The sequence below is a fragment of the Ctenopharyngodon idella genome, chromosome 8 (genome assembly GCF_019924925.1).
Source record: "Ctenopharyngodon idella isolate HZGC_01 chromosome 8, HZGC01, whole genome shotgun sequence".
In the NCBI taxonomy this organism is placed as follows: Eukaryota; Metazoa; Chordata; class Actinopteri; order Cypriniformes; family Xenocyprididae; genus Ctenopharyngodon; species Ctenopharyngodon idella.
Window position 1 is genome coordinate 1,375,195 of NC_067227.1, and position 17,752 is coordinate 1,392,946.

At 37.7% G+C, this 17,752-nt stretch overlaps 1 protein-coding gene across 1 annotated transcript in view; it reads right to left on the reverse strand.

The window, feature by feature from the left end:
* The window catches only part of tcf7l1b (transcription factor 7 like 1b), a 68,217-nt gene extending 62,554 nt beyond the window's left edge, over nucleotides 1-5,663 (reverse strand). Inside the window, exons 1-3 of the mRNA XM_051902292.1 lie at nucleotides 4,807-5,663; nucleotides 4,629-4,701; nucleotides 3,100-3,227 (exon numbers count right to left, since the gene is read on the reverse strand). Of these exons, the coding sequence (XP_051758252.1) occupies nucleotides 3,100-3,227; nucleotides 4,629-4,701; nucleotides 4,807-4,992 (387 nt within the window). The 5' untranslated portion in view covers nucleotides 4,993-5,663. The remainder of the gene's footprint in view (nucleotides 1-3,099; nucleotides 3,228-4,628; nucleotides 4,702-4,806) is intronic.
* Between the last annotated feature and the right edge of the window lie 12,089 nt (nucleotides 5,664-17,752).

Consider the following 17,752-nt stretch of genomic DNA (forward strand, 5'->3'; position numbering starts at 1 on the left):
AAATCTCTCAGATTTCATAAAAAAATATCTTAATTCTTGTTCTAAAGATGAACAAAGGTCTTACTGGTTTGAAATAACATGATGGTGAGTAATTAATCACAGAAATTTCATTTTTGGATCAACTAAACCTTTAATTAAAGCCACAGGTATTCAAACCTCCACATTCCCTTTTGCAATTTTTTCACATTTCCCCTTTTTTATACACAGCAGAGGAAAACTATAAATATTCCATGAAGTCTATGAATTCAGAGGAGCTTTTCAATTCCACCTCAGGGATATCAGAGCAACAGCACAAGAAATGTACATATTAGTTTAGAAGTGACAAGTTTACTCTATTTGCGACTGCTTTAGGCTTCACTTTGGCATTTCGAGGCCTGCCTTGAGTCTCAGATACCTTTAACATGATTTCTGCACTTTATAATAGTAACCACACAGTTGTTTGGTTAGGAAAGTATAAATATAAACAAACCTCACAGAACCTGAGACCAATTCTATTGCATTTGCACTGTTACAAATACTATGCATGTAGTGCATCATATAAAGGCAAGAGACCAAAATAATTTTAGTAGAAAAAAAGCTATTGGAGAAAAACCTTTTTTTTTCTTTTTTTTTTTTTTTTTATAAACAGACTCAATCTTTCATCCCGTGGTAAATGTTTAATGGCTTTCATCCTGACAAAGAACATTCTCTGAAGCCTTTTATATATTCAGTTCAGTTCTTCAAATTCTCCACTTTACAAAACATTCAGCCGTCTGTAAAAAAGCTGAACCCATTGAATACCTGGATGACATTGTCAAATTACTCAAATTCTGAATGAAAAAGGGGAAATAGCACAGTCTTATGCTTTTCCTGGCAAACACACTCTACATTTGTGCATTTGTTTAAAAGTTGGAGCGTAACCACAGAAGATCACTCCGATTCTGACGGGCTCCTTCAAGTTCTTCAGCTTTGTTTGGAAACTTCCTTATGTGATTTTGACAGCTGTGGCTGAGACTGTCTGAGCGAGAGCTTAAGATTAGTGTGTAAATATCTGAAGTATGCCAACTACTCATTGTCTGACGCGCAGCTCGCTCTAGAGGTGCCGACTGACAGGCTAAGCCCATCTGCCTCAATGACCTCCCATTTTACTTGGTCCGCACTGGGCTAGATCTGATAGGCTTAAGGACGAGAGCCGGAGATATCTCTTACTCCGGGATGAACTTTCAGGAACTTTCAGATAAAATACGAGCACCAATCTGCTCGGGTTCTGGAGGTTATGAACTTGCGCGATGCGAATACTGCGAGGAATAATAAGAGTTAGATGCCTCTTTTTCAAAACAGGATGAGGGAAAGATTAGATATTTGTACATCTGGATGCATGCGGTTATGGGGTCATTTTCTGTGGGAACAAAATCTTTTGACCGTCTCCAATCAGCTAAACGAGTTAAGTTATAATCCTTATCCTGAATGACATCATCTGAATGTTTGCTAGGAAGCTCATATTAGCCTCTGGCTCTTTAATGCATATTATATTAGTGGTAACAGAGGGCTTCTGTGTTTGCGAGATGTGCCTGACATTGGCTTAATTCACCAACATTTGAGTCAAGCATGATGGGAATGGTTCTGCAAATACTTGGCCATGGTATATGAATCATAACGGAACTCTTGCAAAAGTTTGCGAGTTGCAGGTACAGCCTTGAGGGTGGGATGAACCATGTTCCTTCAGGATAATTTAAGCAATAGGCTCTTCCCACAACAACACTCCATAGGCTGAGGAACAAAAGAGATCTGGGTACCACTACTACTATGCATCTAGTCTGTAAGGAGCAGCCATTAGGCTAATGAGGGCCTATGGAGATCCCAATGAAGCCATCAGCATTCACTCAGAATGACAATGTAAGACTAACGCCTCAGGAACTGAATGGAAGGGATTGGGAAGGAGGGAGAGCTCGTACGGACGAGTGAAAAGAAACGGAGAGGCCAAGTAAAACTTGCGCGAGTGTCTGGAGGGAGGAGGCGGGGGGAAATCGCAACTTTTCGCACAAACGCTTGGCCGGGTCCAATCAAATCACACTGCGATTCAGAGTAAAGCAGGAGGATTTGAGCTTTGGAATAAACAATGGCTGTAAAACGTGTTGATTTGGGGAGATGGCTTACGGTTTAGCCAAAAAACACTCCCGGTTGAGGCGTTCTCCTTTTTTCTGTGCAAAGACCCAACCGTTCATTCTCTTTTTCTGCAGAGCGCTGACGCATAACACCACAGCAAAGCCATACATGAATGCCTGCTGAGTTCTTTGCAAATTGGGTTGAAAAGACCCAACGCTGGGGCTAAAAGGGCAGTCAACCTTTCCCAGACACGGACACAAAACTCAAAACACATCTATAGGCAAACTCTGCAGCCCTCGGCGAAGAAGAACGAACACCCAGATAGAATTTCAGTGTGACAGACCTCTTCTCTCGGCCAGACTAATCTTATTTTAAAGAAAGCTAAACAAGCAGCCCGAAAATGCTTAATTACAGCCCAGTGGCAGACAGCACTAAATTAGATTCACTGCGTATTAGATCAATTAGCCAACCATTTCAGAGACAAACATGAGGAATCCTTAGCGCCCAAACACCATAAAACACTTTAGACGCAAAATTTTGCAAATCTGATCAAGTCAACGGTGGCATGATCCCTTGGACCACAAATAAATTAATACAAATCTGTCAAATGCAAGTCAAACAGCTAGAGTACACAATTAAAACCAATTAAACAGTTTAATAGACTCACACATGAACTAACGCTAAAGTGACATCAAGTCCCCGCAATCCACTTCCACATGCATATTCCTTAAATAACATGAAATTACAAAAATACAGTCATTGAAAGGGCTAAAACTCAATTTCCATTTTTTATGCTTTCAACTAGGTGGCTGTGGAAAATGGTAGGAAAATAAGTGTAGACAGTGAAGGAGACAACCTTACAATATTCAAAATAGTGGATGACCCTGTATAGATTTTCAAAAAGGGATCCTTTATAAGGAAGCATGTTGGTTTCTATCCATACGAGGGCCATTATAAACTCTCAAAGAACTCCAGAGATGCACTGAGACAGACAGCGTGTTTAATGGCACTCACCGTTCTTGCGCTTGGAGACAGGGCGCCGTTGGACAAGTAAGGATTGGTAAGATCTGGGATCATTAGAAATGGGTAGCCTGGATAATGGGGGCTCTTAAAAAATCCTCCATCTTGCTGTCTTCTCAAAGCTTGACAGTGGAGAGAGGAATGATTAGGCATCCATGTGTGAACAAAAATTTAAGTAAAGTATGGCAAGCTGTTTTAACATTTATTCTCATTATTGATAATGCTACTAGTACTTATTTTTGTAACTAATATAGCATCTTTTTAAATATCATTAGTAACTATTCATTTAACACTAGTACTCATTAGTGACAAGTAACCATTTCATTGTTACTGGTAACAAACTTCACATTTTTACCACTAGATTGTGGTTCAGATGTCACCTATTCACTTCCAAATAGTATGTATTGTAATGATTTCTGCTACCTAGTACAGCTCTACAAGCAATTATTCATTAGACAGTACTTATTTTTTACTACTAGTAACTATCCAAATAACAGCAGCTATTCCAGATTTACACTTGGTATCATAAAGATAGGTATTATTATCTCATTTCTATCGTCATTTTTAACTAACACTTGTTCTCTCACTAGTTTTAGTTGTTTCTTTATTGTAATGTATAATGATTAGTTTAAATGGCTGTCTTAAAATTATTAAAATTATTATAAAACTAATCTATTATAGATTAGAAATTTTAAATAGAGGAATTGGTATGCACACTAAAAAAAGTAAATACCGAAATAAGATACTAAACTATCTGAATAGTTACTATACTATTTAAGTAGAGAACAAGTATGGCAAGCTGTTTTAACATTTATTCCTATTATTGATAATTCTACTAGTACTCATTTTTGTAACTCATCTTGTATATTTTTTAATATCACTAGTAACTATTCATTTAACACTAGTATTCATTAGTGACAAGTAACTATTCCATTGTTACTGGTAACAAACTTCACATTTTTAACGTTAAATTCTGTGTACTGCGGTTCAGATATCACCTATTCACTTAGATGTCACCTATTCACTTCCAACTAGTATGTATTGTAATGGTTTCTGCTATCTAGTCCAGCTCTACAAGCAATTGTTCTTTAGACAGTAGCACTTATTTTTTATGACTAATAACTAGATTTGCACTTGGTGTCATAAAGATATGTATTAGTATCTAATTTCTATCCCTATTTTCTCACTACTTTTGGTTGTTTTTTACTTATAATATATGTTGATTAGTTTAAATGGCTACCTTAAAGTTTAAATTACATTTTTACAAAAAAAAAAAAAAAGATTAGAAAACCTATTTATACTTTTGCTAGGAATTGTTATGCACACTAAAAATAGGTAATAGAAATACTGAAATAAGATACTAAACTATCTGAATAGTTACTGTTTGGGACAAAAAGTACTGTGTGAAATTTATTTACAGTTAGATTACTTCCAAGTCATTTAAGATTAAGTACTAGTAACCGAAACTACTTTTCAAAGAATAATTGTTAAATCGGAATGCCATAGCACCAGCTCTTCCTTACCTTCAGCGAAATACTCTCGGGCTTTCTCATAACTTTCATGATCAGGTCTTGGTTGAGGTCGCCTCTCGGTTTGCTGAAGGAAAGACGAGGAACGGAGAATAACAAAGCAGAAAGTTATTTTTCCGTCGGCAACAACCACATCCATGTGTCTGTCAACATGCGGTTGTGTCTGACTTACCTCAGAATCGGATGAACTGCTGTTATTTTCCGACTCGTTCACTAGAGAGGACTTCACATCGTCCAGATCTCTTTCGGCAGACACGTTTTCGGAGATTTTGTCCTCTTGTTCGCCCTCATCTTTGAATGAGATCATTTCATCGTTCGCCCCCAACTCATCCCCTCCACCTCCGTTAAGCTGTGGCATGTTTACGAGCGTCTTGCAACGGTAACAAAATCTAGAGTTTGTGTTGACGAGAACGGTGCAGTCCACTCAGTGCAGGGAAAAAAACACACGAGATATTTCAGAAATAATCCTTGACACATGAATTTAAATCCAATTTGTCCATGATTACTTGTGATCACACAAAGCTCGACAGTTTCATCGGTATCCCTGCAACAAACTCTGCAAACTCCAGTGAAGCGCCGTGTCCTCTGCTGCTTGTCGTCCTGACAAACTTACCAAACACGAATAAAAGAACTCGAAACAGGCGTGTTTTCACCCGATTCTACATTCCACAATGACCGAACAAATCGAGTGCAAAAAGTTAAGCGACTTTTTCTTTAAAAAACGCAACCGTCAGTAAACGCGCGTGCTGATTGCAACAAAAGTTGCAACGGTCGCGGCGCCTCCGTAGTCTCTATCCCAAAGACGTGTTTTAGTCACGTAAAACACAGATTCCTCCTCAGATCAGCTGCTCGTTTCTTCCACGTTTCGAATCACAACCGTCATGTTTGATCAACTAAAGCACGGACACTGAAAACGGTGTTGGACGTGAAGAGGCTCCCTGTACGTTGAGCTGCTGATGGGGAATGCGCAAGCAGCAGCGCGTGAGTGTGTGTGTGTGTGTGTGCGCGCGCGCGCTGGACGAGCAGAATGCAGAGGAGGAGTTAAGCGCTGAAAAACGACACTCCATTCAGCACACACACACACACTCAGAGAAGTTTAAAGGAACAGTTTGTTCAGGACTTGATTCTTGAAATAGTTCAATGACACCAGGGCTTGGGATTGTGTTATTTAAGCAATATTATAAGAGCATAAGCGCTGTTCTTCAGAATTTCAGCATGGCCGTATTCAATAACAGCAGGATTGTTTTTGTAAATAGCTCAGTAAACAAGTTATTTATATAAGTAGCTTACATTTCTGACAAAATTGTCAAGTTTGTATATTTCTTCTTCATGAGCTAAAACTTCCAAATGAAGCTAAAGCGACGTTGACTCACCAAGCAGAGTGGAACAGCGTATATGACTGGACCGGATCCGCAGAGATTCCCTCTCTCCACTCAAAGCGTTCTGAAATCGCTCCACTCCAACTCCACTCCCCGTTTTCCATTTCCCGCTATCCTGAGAGAAACCCGCTCTGAGGCTAATGCCTCTAAGTCGCTATGAAATCAAAACTCCATGTTTTTTTTGCGGAATATTGTTATTATAAATGATTTAACCGTGCACATATATATATATATATATATATATATATATATATATATATATATATATATATATATATATTAAATTCGTGTAACCTCGTAATCTTTAAACAAAATAACTTTCCCTCTTGCATCGACATATCTCTGAAGATGTTTTCTGACGCGAGGACAGGACAACCTGTCACTCACATGAGATCGACCAATAGCAAACCATCCAATCAATTCCCTTATGGACAAAATAAAGTCCCGCCATGTTTTCTTATTCGAAAAGTTGGCTGCGTCCGAAATCGCATACTCTCTTGAGTAGGTACGTATTTTGAATAAGTAATTACTTCACAACTGCTAAAAAAAAGTATGTTCTATATAGTATGAGTATGTATGAATGTAATCCGGATGTAGCTACTACAGCCGCCATGTTGTCATTATCATGTGGCTTACCAGCTTCAGTTGCGTCGCTTCACTGCCATTCACAAATCCTCTCCCGTGGCCTCATGGGATAGTAAAGTGTCCATTGTACACTCTAAAAAAAATGCTGGGTTAAAAATAATTCAAGTTGGGTTAAATGGAAAACCCAGGGAATGGGTTGTTTTAACCCAGTGGTTGGTTAAATATTGCCCAACCTGCTGGGTAGTTATTTAACTCGGTTATTGTTTAAAAGTTACTGTATTGCTTGCTTAAAATGAACCCAAAGCATGTTGGAAATTAACATTTATTAATACGTTTAATGAATAATAATTAAACAATAAACATTTATTAAATTGCTTATAAATGTTCACCTTTTGATTATTATTGTCGCCTCTAGTAATTATGTGTCTGATTTCTAATTTCCAACCTATTTTGGGTTCATTTTAAGCCAGCCATATAGTAATTTTTAAACAATAGTTGGGTTAAATAAAACTGCCCAGAAGGTTGGACAAACATTTAACCCAACCGCTGGGTTTCTCCGCTTCGCGTCGTGGCCGCATTACCACCTCGGGTGTGTATTAATTTCACGAATTCAACTGCCCGTAGTCAATTATTCCTTACATATTTATTTGAACTTTTTTTTTCAACTTGTGATGCCAGAGAAAACAACAAAATGCTGGCATTCAAAAACCTATTTGAACTGTTATAATGATATTTATGTTAATATACTACTTAAGTTGTCTCTGGAGTTATGTTATAGAGTGAAACCTATAATATGGCTTGGTGGTTTTAGCAGTGATATGTTACAGTTAAAATTGCATACATGTACTTAGTTAGTACTGTATCATTATTGCTCATACTTAAAGGTGTAATTCACCACTGACAAAATGGGCTTTCAATAAAACTTGTCTGCCTAGAAAGTAGAAAGGCGGCAATTTTTTTTAAATCAGTGCTATCTCACTAGAGAAAACCAAAAAAGGCTGTTGTTTCCCTTTTGCCAAATAGGTAGGAAAACTTCAACACCCATAATGCACTGGGCATGTTGCCATCCAAGACCACTCCCATTGTGCTATGAATACGCTTACCAGAATCAAATACCACCTTGCTTTAGTAAGAAATACTTCTTAGCAAACTTTGTCATAATGGTGTCAACTTGTATAGCACTTTTGCTGGAGCTGTCAAAAGTCTGACAAATTTCTCGGTCCAGGTAACACAGAGAACAAGTAAACATTGTTCATTTACATATAGGCTACTACCGACACTGTAACAATACAAAGCGGGTTGAAAATCGTCAAAGTTTAAGGTAAGGGATTTAACAAAAAGTATTAAAAGTTTGCACCATTTCTGCTACTGACATGAGTGATGCCTCAAATCATGCAGCTTGTATTTATATATATATATATATATATATATATATTGCCATTTTTGCCTTTATTAGGACAAGAAAGTATACAGAGGATTGACAGGAAGCAAAGTGGGAAAGAGAACGGGACGGAATTGGGAACGGACCACAAGTTGAGACTTGACCCGAATGGGTCGCTACATGTCAGAGCTCTGCCAAAAAAGTCTATCAGTTCCGACTCATGCGGCTTTTTGAGGAGTATTATTACTTTACTAAGAAAAAAATTCTACTTACATTGAAAGAGGGATGTTTTTTTAGATTATAGGCCCTGTTACAATAAAAGTGAGGTTTTTGTTCACATGTCATGGTCCACTGATATGTGAGTAAAAATCAATGATGTCAAGCTTTCCCAGACTGTCAGTTCATGTGTCACTGGTCGCCCCCATCACCACAGATCACAAAAGAACAACTAGGGCATAACCAGTAATGAAGGAGCCAGACACCAACGTTCACCCCCATCCAAATACTTAACGGAGCTTCAACAGTCAAAAGTGGAATCGCAGAATCTGCACCCGCAGAATTCTCCAGAAAGATCCACATATTTCCACAGAACAGGAACGCTTATCATTTACAAGATCCTAAACATCTCTTGCAGGTGTGCCTAATTTTAAATACTTTGTTGATTATGCTTTCAGCTACCAATATGAGTGTCATACTCTCAGCTCAGTTTAACATATTTAAACACATTTTAGTGACCTGTAAAGTCATGCTGATTTGATTGATAAAAAAAAGCTCCACAGACAGGTCCGTATGCAGCACTATTTATGGTTTTATTTGTTTGTTTTTCTTTAGAATTGCGTTTCTTATTCATAGTTCACTTTAATGCTCCCTGTCTGTGAGGGTGTGATAATAGGAGTCTGTGTAAGTCTCTAATGACATGGTGTTCTCATAATTGCTGGTTACTGCTGTGTGGGGCAGTGTGTACATGTGAGAGTGTGGAATAGTAAGGTAGGGCTTGTTGTAGGGATAAGTAGGTCTGTTAGTGAAGGCTTTACCCTCATCGGTGATAAAATCCTCTCTCAGAACAGAGTGATCACCAAACCTCCCACTGAGAGAGAGCCCGAGGGCCAGTCACACACACACACACACAGTTACACTAAGTTCATTCTTTGACATTTTTTCAGGGTGATTTTTTTTAGGTAAATTTGAAAAGAAAATTAAATGAACAATGAATGAATGAATGAATTTTCAGTAAAATTAAAAGTTTTATTTTTAATAATTTGCATTTTGGCACCTCACCGTTATTGCAACTGTCCTCATCTCCCAACATAATATGCTGGGATATAACTATATTCATAAAGGCAACATGGTTCAAAGTTAAATTTTAAAGGGGACCTATAATGCCCCTTTCACAAGATGTAATATAAGTCTCTGAGTCTCCAGAATGTGTCTGTGAAGTTTCAGCTCAAAATACCCCACAGATCATTTATTATAGCTTGTCAAATTTGCTCCTATTTGGGTGTGAGCAAAAACACACCATTTTAGTGTGTGTCCCTTTAAATGCAAATGAGCTGCTGCTCCCGGCCCCCTTTCCAGAAGAGGGCGGAGCTTCAACAGCTTGCACTTCGGTTGCTCAACAACAACAAAGCTGGAGAATCTCACACAGCCAAAATGAGGATTGTCAGTAACGGTGTTCAGCCTTACATTGTTCAAACCGGAGTCGACACTGATGGAGAGACTCGGGAAGAAGTTACAAGGCGGGGTTTATGTAAATTTTGAGTGTCGTAACTTTGCAGATGTTGTTTATGCTCAAACAGCAACACTAACTAAAGTTAAAAAAGTGAAATCATAATCAAAGACCCCTTTAACATTACAATGTTATTACAAAGAGAATGAAACTGATAATTACTATAGTTGTCTACTATATATTATGGCAACAAGGTTGATAGTTTTAATATTTTAAGTCTCGTGATAAAAGTTATTGAAAATACAACATGCCTCTTAGATTATTTAATGTTGGTTCATATTAATTTTACAAATATCCACTTTTCAATTATCAGTTTTACCACATAAAATCACAGTAACAGGGTTGATATTTTAAGATCAGTCCTTACAAAGATTACAAAAATAAGTTAAAGTGCTCAGAGGACACTTTTCAAAGTAATATAATTATACATAAAGAGATTAAAGACAAATGAATTAGCTTCTTTTTCCGTATATCTTTTGTATATTTCATTAAAATGTGCATATTTGTTAATATGGTGTGAGCTTTTTTTTACACGTTTAAGGAGCACAAGTTTTGTTCGGTTTTGTGGGATCTGCTGGCCATAAGCGTATCAAAATAGAAAGAGGCGATAATGAAAGTTAATTTAGGTAATTAAAGAACTTACTCTTATGCAAGCACACCTATTGTGACTCATTGTACATTCAGATCCGTAATACAAAAACAAAGATGATATGTCACAATCGTGTGTGAAGTTAAGCACATTCTCAGTTACAGGCTCCTCCTCTGAGCTGCTTTTTATGAAAGTAAATCTGCTTAAGAATCATGATGGGAACTCTCCCGTGTGGTTTCGAGAGGCTAAAAACGGAGAATAAGCTGGCATATAAGAATCCGCCTTCTCAAAGAATGCAACGACGCCACTTCGTTTGGACTAACTGCTGTAAATGAGCACTGGAGGGTGCGTCTGAGTGCAAGAGCACAAACACGTGTCAGTGGTTGTGTGTTTTATTGTGTTCTTGTTGTATTTGTGCCTTCCAGTGTTTATGTCACTGTACCTTGCAAATCTCTGCTTCAGGTTTATGTCTCTCTCTCTGCTGATGAGGTGTTTGTTGAGGTGATTACTCCGTACGGGTCATTAGTTTTTGGAGCGTAGTGCTTCTTTAGCAAATCCAGAGTATTCTGTGTGTCCGCTGCTCATCACGGGACTGCTTAACTCAGCCGCTGCTGGAAGACGACGCTTTGGCCCACCAGGTTCACTGATTAGACTGAGAGAATGAAAGGAGGCCTCTGAATGATTCATGTTGTTTGATTCCACACGAGGCGGTTTTGTTTTTCTGCTAGTTAGTAGATTTAACAAAGCAAAATTCAAGTCTTTTCAAGTACCCAGATCAATGGCATGATGCTTTTTTTTTTTTTTTTTTTTGGTCCAGATCTATCAAAACAAAATATGAACATTAAAACGCAATTCATAAGCTACTGTTCAAAAGTTTAGGGTTACTTTTCTCTTTTGAAAAAGAAATTAATACTTTTATTCATCAAGGATGCATTAACTTGATCAAAAGTGACAGTAAAGACATTTATAATGTTACAAATGATTCTGTTTCAAATAAATGCTGTTCTTTTGAACTTTCTATTCATCAAAGATTCCTGAAAAAATATGTTTCAGCAAAAATATTAATGACTGTTTTCAATATTGATAATAATAATATACCATCCCAGGAATATATTTATAGAAAACACTTATTTTATATTACAATAATATTTCACAATTTTACTTTTTACTGTATTTTTGATCAAATAAATGCAGCTTTGGTGAGCAGAAGAGACCCCAAACTTCTGAAGAAAATTCCACCTATTTCAATGTAAACCTTAAGTTCAGTTGCTGCCTTAAATTTTTAAGTATACAACTTGGTTGTACAAGTAATTTCAACTTAAAGGGGACCTATAATGCCCCTTTCACAAGATGTAATATAAGTCTCTGGTGTCCCCAGCATGTGTCTGTGAAGTTTCAGCTCAAAATACCCCACAGATCATTTATTATATCATTTTGAAAATGTCCATTTTTGAGTGAAATAAAACATGCTGTTTCTGTGCATGTGTCTTTAAATGCAAATGAGCTGCTGCTCCCCGCCCCGCTTTCCAGAAGAGGGTGGAGCCTGTACAGCTGGTGCCTCGGATACTCTGCCAAAAACTAACAAAACATCTGTTTGGATTTGATTATCATCTCTATCGCGGTCACGCTCACGTGACAGTACAGTTTTTCGTCATAAGGAAAGTTTATTATCTGCATGTGTTTTAAAGCCGTATCAGTCTAAACTTCTGATATATGATTTTCTGAGCGCACACACTTGAAGCACACGCACAGAAAGCTGGCTGTTTAATATGTGAGTATTAAACTAATTCATTTTTCGCCTCTTATTGCGCTTAAACTGTCAAATACACACAAAGTTATGTCGAAAACTCACAAAGTTCACATAAACACAGTCGGTTATGTCTGTGAATGTAAACAGCAGGGAAAGAAATCGCATGTGTATATTAGATCTGTGCATTAAAGTGACAGTGGCGTAATATACAGTACCTACTGCTGTATTTGCTGTTATTATGAATCAAACAACAAAAGAAAAACAGAAAATCACTCACTGCTCTTGACTGAATAACTTTAGTAGCTTTAATAAGAATACATTTCTGACTTGAATGCTGCTGTAAAAAGCTTTGGAGATAAACATACCGGAGTGTGAACAGCTCACTCAGGGGAGGAGCAGAGCTAATAGGGCAGAGTCTGTCGCCAGTCGTGGGCGGGGTCTGTGCAAAGTGACGTCACATTGGAGTACATTCCTGAATAGCTCATTTTGAGACACTTCCCTACTATATAGTATGCGAAAAACAGTACACCAAAAGAGTAGTATGTCTGAATACAAAGTATTAGGAAAAAAAAGTACCCGGATGAGCTACTACTTCCAGCGAGATTCTGAAGTGCGCATCTGATGGACACTTTACTATCCCATGAGGCCACAGGAGAGGATTTATGAATGGCAGTGAAGCGACACAACTGACACTGGTAAGTTACATGATACATCATGGCGGATGTAGTACATCTGGATTACATTCACACTACATAGAACGTTATTTTTTTAACGGTCGCAAAGTAAATTCAAATGTAGTGCCTACTCAGACAGTACGCGATTTCAGACGCAGCGACTGTTTCAGATTTATGGTTAAATAACAAATGGAGTGGATGGATTTTTACCACAATAGCGTGGTTGTGTAGCACACTGTGGATACACATGTTCAAAAACTATATAAAAGTGAATTTGAATTATATTAAATTATATTCAACTGACTGAAACGGTTAGTTCACCCAAAAATGAAATTTCTGTCATTAATTACTCACCCTCATGTCGTTCCACACCTGTAAGACCTTCATTCAAATTAAGATATTTTTGATGAAATCTGAGAGTTTTTTATCCTCCATAGAAAGCAACGAAATTACCACATTCAAGGTCCAGAAAAGTAGTAAAGACATCATTAAAATAGTTGACGTGACTGCAGTGGTTCAACCTTAATGTTATGAAGCGACAAGAATACTTTTTGTGCGCAAAAACAAAACAAAAATAATCTTTATTCAACAAATTCGTCTCTCCACTGTAATTCTGCTATGCTGTTTACATCCAGCGCTTCCGTGTTTACCTCTAAATGCTGGCTCACTATTGGCCAAAGCTGATCACGTGATCAGCACGACACATGCGTGTGATACTGACGCAGAAGCCGGCCAATAATGAGTCAGCGTTCTGACGTAAAACCTGGGAGTTCTGGACGTAAATAGCATAGCAGACTGACAGTGGAGAGACGAATTTGTTAAATAAAGTCATTATTTTTGTTTTGTTTTTTGCGCACAAAAAGTATTCTCGTCGCTTCATAACATTAAGGTTGAACCACTGCAGTCACGTTCGACTGTTTTAATGATGTCTTTAGTACCTTTCTGGACCTTGAATGTGGTCATTTCATTGCTTTCAATGAAGGATAAAAACCTCTTGGATTTCATCAAAAATATCTTAATTTGTGTTCTGAAGATGAACGAAGGTCTTACGGGTGTGGAACGACATGAGGCTGAGTAATAAATGACAGAAATTTCATTTTTTTGTGTGAACTAACCTTTTAAAAATCAAGTTGAATCTCATATAACTTAAATTATTTTAAACTGTAAGAACATAAGTTGCAATGACTTACTGATCATATCATTTATTACAGTGTAGTGTATAATGACTTTCATACACAATATCTATGATTTACATGTTTATTCTTTCTGAATTACAAATAATTTAGTCATTTTTGGGGGGCATAAAGATAACGAAGAAAAAGAAAACCTTAAGTAGTTTGGCAAAATGTTTGTTTATTGTTTCTTAGGGGGGAAAAAAATCTGTTAATCTATTAATGTAAAGACTTTTGTCAGAAAAATTGTGATGAATCAATAACAACTGTGTCAATGTCAATAAGTGTCAGATAAAATTTCAGGTTGTAAAATGTGGTGCGACTCCCCTGACAAAAAAAGTAATGATATTTATGAATTCTTAAAAATAAGTTTACCTTGATAATTACATGTAAAACAAAATTTTAAAATAATGATAAGATACACAAACATATTCAAAGTGTTAAGAAAATATGAAATCTTTAGAGTCATTAACTTTATATTTATTTGTTGAAATGGTATAGAAATGTGTCAAAGCCAACAAATTAGTTTAAAACTTGCTACAAAGAGTATACATTTATAAGATCTTTGCACATACATAAACTAGAGTTATTTAAGATTTTGCACATTTTGTATTTTCAAGCCTTATACATCCACAACAAAAGACATTTTCCCCTCCCTGTTTATTTTACGACCAATCATGTGTTTAGTTACATTACCCCATTAGCATATTATCTTAGTTTTGCATTGATAGTATCAGCGGCGGGTGAGAACCGCTGCTGTAAATATTCTGTAAAGAAGTACCCGCAGTGTTTGTTCCTCTCAGGCATGTTTCCTCTCGCATGTCATGCATTCTTCCTTCACAAATCACAGTTTATTATTGTCCTCCTCAGGAGGGAGTGACAGAGCGCATTATTAATTGAATTAATTTGAGTGTCTCTATAAACCTGTCAGTAGTTTTGCTGAATTAAACCGAGCGGAAGAGACAGAAGTAGCTCAATGCTGTTGTCAGCCATGTGTCAGCATGGAGCAGTCTGACTGACAGACCAGCAGGGCCTCGCAGGGCCTCATTAGGACACCATTCGCCACCCGCGCGCGTGTATGTGTGTGTGTGATTTTCTTATTATGTGTATACATACATTTGTGCATGTGTGTGAGAGTCTTGATGCAATCTGGCAGGTGCGTACACTCACACCTCTCTGCCCAAGGTGGATCGTTTGCCTGAACAATACAAGTCAGCTCCAGCTTAAGTTGCAGGCATGTGAAAACTAGCCTGTAGGGACAGTTTCCAATATCTGTTCACAGTGCTACATTTACTGCTGAAAATATAATACCTTTTATTGTATTCAAAACGTCAAACCTGCATGCTCTCGTATTCTGCACGCGTAATCGATCATCCTTGCGTTTTTGGCACTCCCTCCAACCGTTGTTGATCATACAACTAGACAATATCATTTACATTAAACCACACTCAGCAAAACCAGCCTTTAATATAGGTCTGAAATCAAATCGTCTGCATGTGAAAATGTAGCTATTTGGGCTTGTACTTTATGTGTGTATGTTTAAATAACCATGTATATTTGCATGATCATTACATATTCGGTCCCTACTGACATCATTACCTGCACACACACACAACCCACACGAGGGCTCCTGCAACTTATATTTTATTCAACAAATCCAATGTTTCATTTCCCCTCAGGTAGTCACTCACTCAACAGACATTGCTCTTAAATTATGAATGTCTGGTTTGTCTCTTTTACACACACACTGGCAAGAATACACACCTGCGTCATTTCCAGAGACGTGCTCATAGAGAATAAATAATGCGATGGTGAGAAGTGACAGTAGTGTGTTAAGGTGGATACCACGTACCCACTGCTGTGTGAACTGCTGGGTTTTACCCCTAACAAGAATACACTAGGCTATATTCAAACATTGCCTTAATGTCAGTACAGCCTTGTTCAGAGAGGCAGCAAAAATACAATATGAATTTTTTGTCTGTCTGACTTAAATCTGTTGCATTTTTTAGTTTTTCCTAAAGGAGAATACAATGAAATCCAAAAACCTTATTTACAAAAAAAATCTAATTGGTCCTGCAGTGTGAATAAAGCAAACAATGCGAAGCTGTACTGCAGCTACATGCTAAATGTTGTATTCTTGAAGTCGCCATGAAATTAAAATAGACAATTCTTATTTTTTTGTGGAATATTGCAGTATTTATTATAAATGATTTATCGGTGCACATCATTATGATTTTTGTTTTAATTTATGTGCCTCGTAATTTTTAAAGTGGACCTATAATGCCCCTTTCACAAGATGTAATATAAGTCTCTGGAGTCTCCAGAATGTGTCTGTGAAGTTTCAGCTCAAAATACCCCACAGATCATTCATTATAGCTTGTCAAATTTGCCTCTATTTGGGTGTGAGCAAGAACACATACATTTTAGTGTGTGTCCCTTTAAATGCAAATGAGCTGCTGCTCCCGGCCCCCTTTCCAGAAGAGGGACGAGCTTTAACAGCTCGCACTTCAGTTGCTCAACAACAACAAAGCTGGAGAATCTCACGCAGCCAAAATGAGGATTGTCAGTAACGGTGTTCAGCTTTACATTGTTCAAACCGGAGTCGACACTGATGGAGAGACTCAGGAAAAAGTTACAACTTTTAGAATGAAACTGGACGTTTCTGAACGGTTAGTGGATAAATTTATGTAGTTGCTGTGGAGTTGATTCAACTCATCCACTAGCATGTGCCGTCATGTGAATCTTTTGTGCAAATCCAGTGTTTAGGGGTGTAATGATTCACTCGTTTTCTCAATGCATCATTTACAAATGCTGACTATGCATATGCATCCATCTTGAAACATGTTTTTTGAATCGTGAATCGTTAATTTCGGTCAATAATCGATGTAAAATGTTAAGAACCGGATTAATCGCGATTCTATAGCGATTCAGTGCTTTAAAATATATAAACATTAAATTATTCCATGCGCGAATTGATGGAGACGTTGTGCGCCGTCATTCGCGCCCTCACAGCTCTCCTTCACAGACATGTGCTGCACTCTTTACCGCCTTTCACTGGATTGCGCTCGCGCTCCGTCCGTAGATCTCATTGGCACATTTTTGAGCAGCCCACGATTGAGCTCTCCTCAGGACGACCACTGTTGTTCACATGAGCAGATGACAGCTCTCGATTATAACAGCAATAGTCCTGAGTCACACTGCTCAAGCCATTGATAAAGCTGCCAGGTCATTGCATGGTCACTATTGTTGCAATAAAACGCTTTTATTGTGTGGAAACGTCACCGTTATTTTCTATAAGATAAAATACTCCGATTTTACGGAAATGGGTCGTACCATTGACATTACCTGAGCAGTTGAAGTAATGTTAAAACTAGAGGTGCACCGATGTATCGGCTAACAATCGGTATCGGCCGCTAAAAGCTATTATTATCACTATCGGCCATCGGCTGATTGTTTAAAAACTGCAGATGGTCAGGGCCGATTATATCCTGTCAATCAAAAGGGTGCGGAAAGACGTGTTCAGACTGCAACTCATACTTACTGTGTGTGAAGAAAATCACTTGTGTTGAATTTCAAGCCAGGTTGCCAGGTCTGCGTTTTTTTTTCCTACATCAAATTATTTGTAGCACCTCCCATCCAATAATCGCAAAAAGATTTGTGCTTTATTACTTCTGATAAGAATTAAAGTTTCAGTTCAGGCCTCAGTTCAGGCGGCAGCTCGGAGCGCGAGTCTTTTCTTCCTCTTCAATACAAGTTAGGCCTATATCTCGAAAAACATGAATGAACATCAAAGGTATGTTGAAATATATTGTACAACTTGCCAGAATTTATCATGTAATCACTTTATTTGTGCTTCAACCGC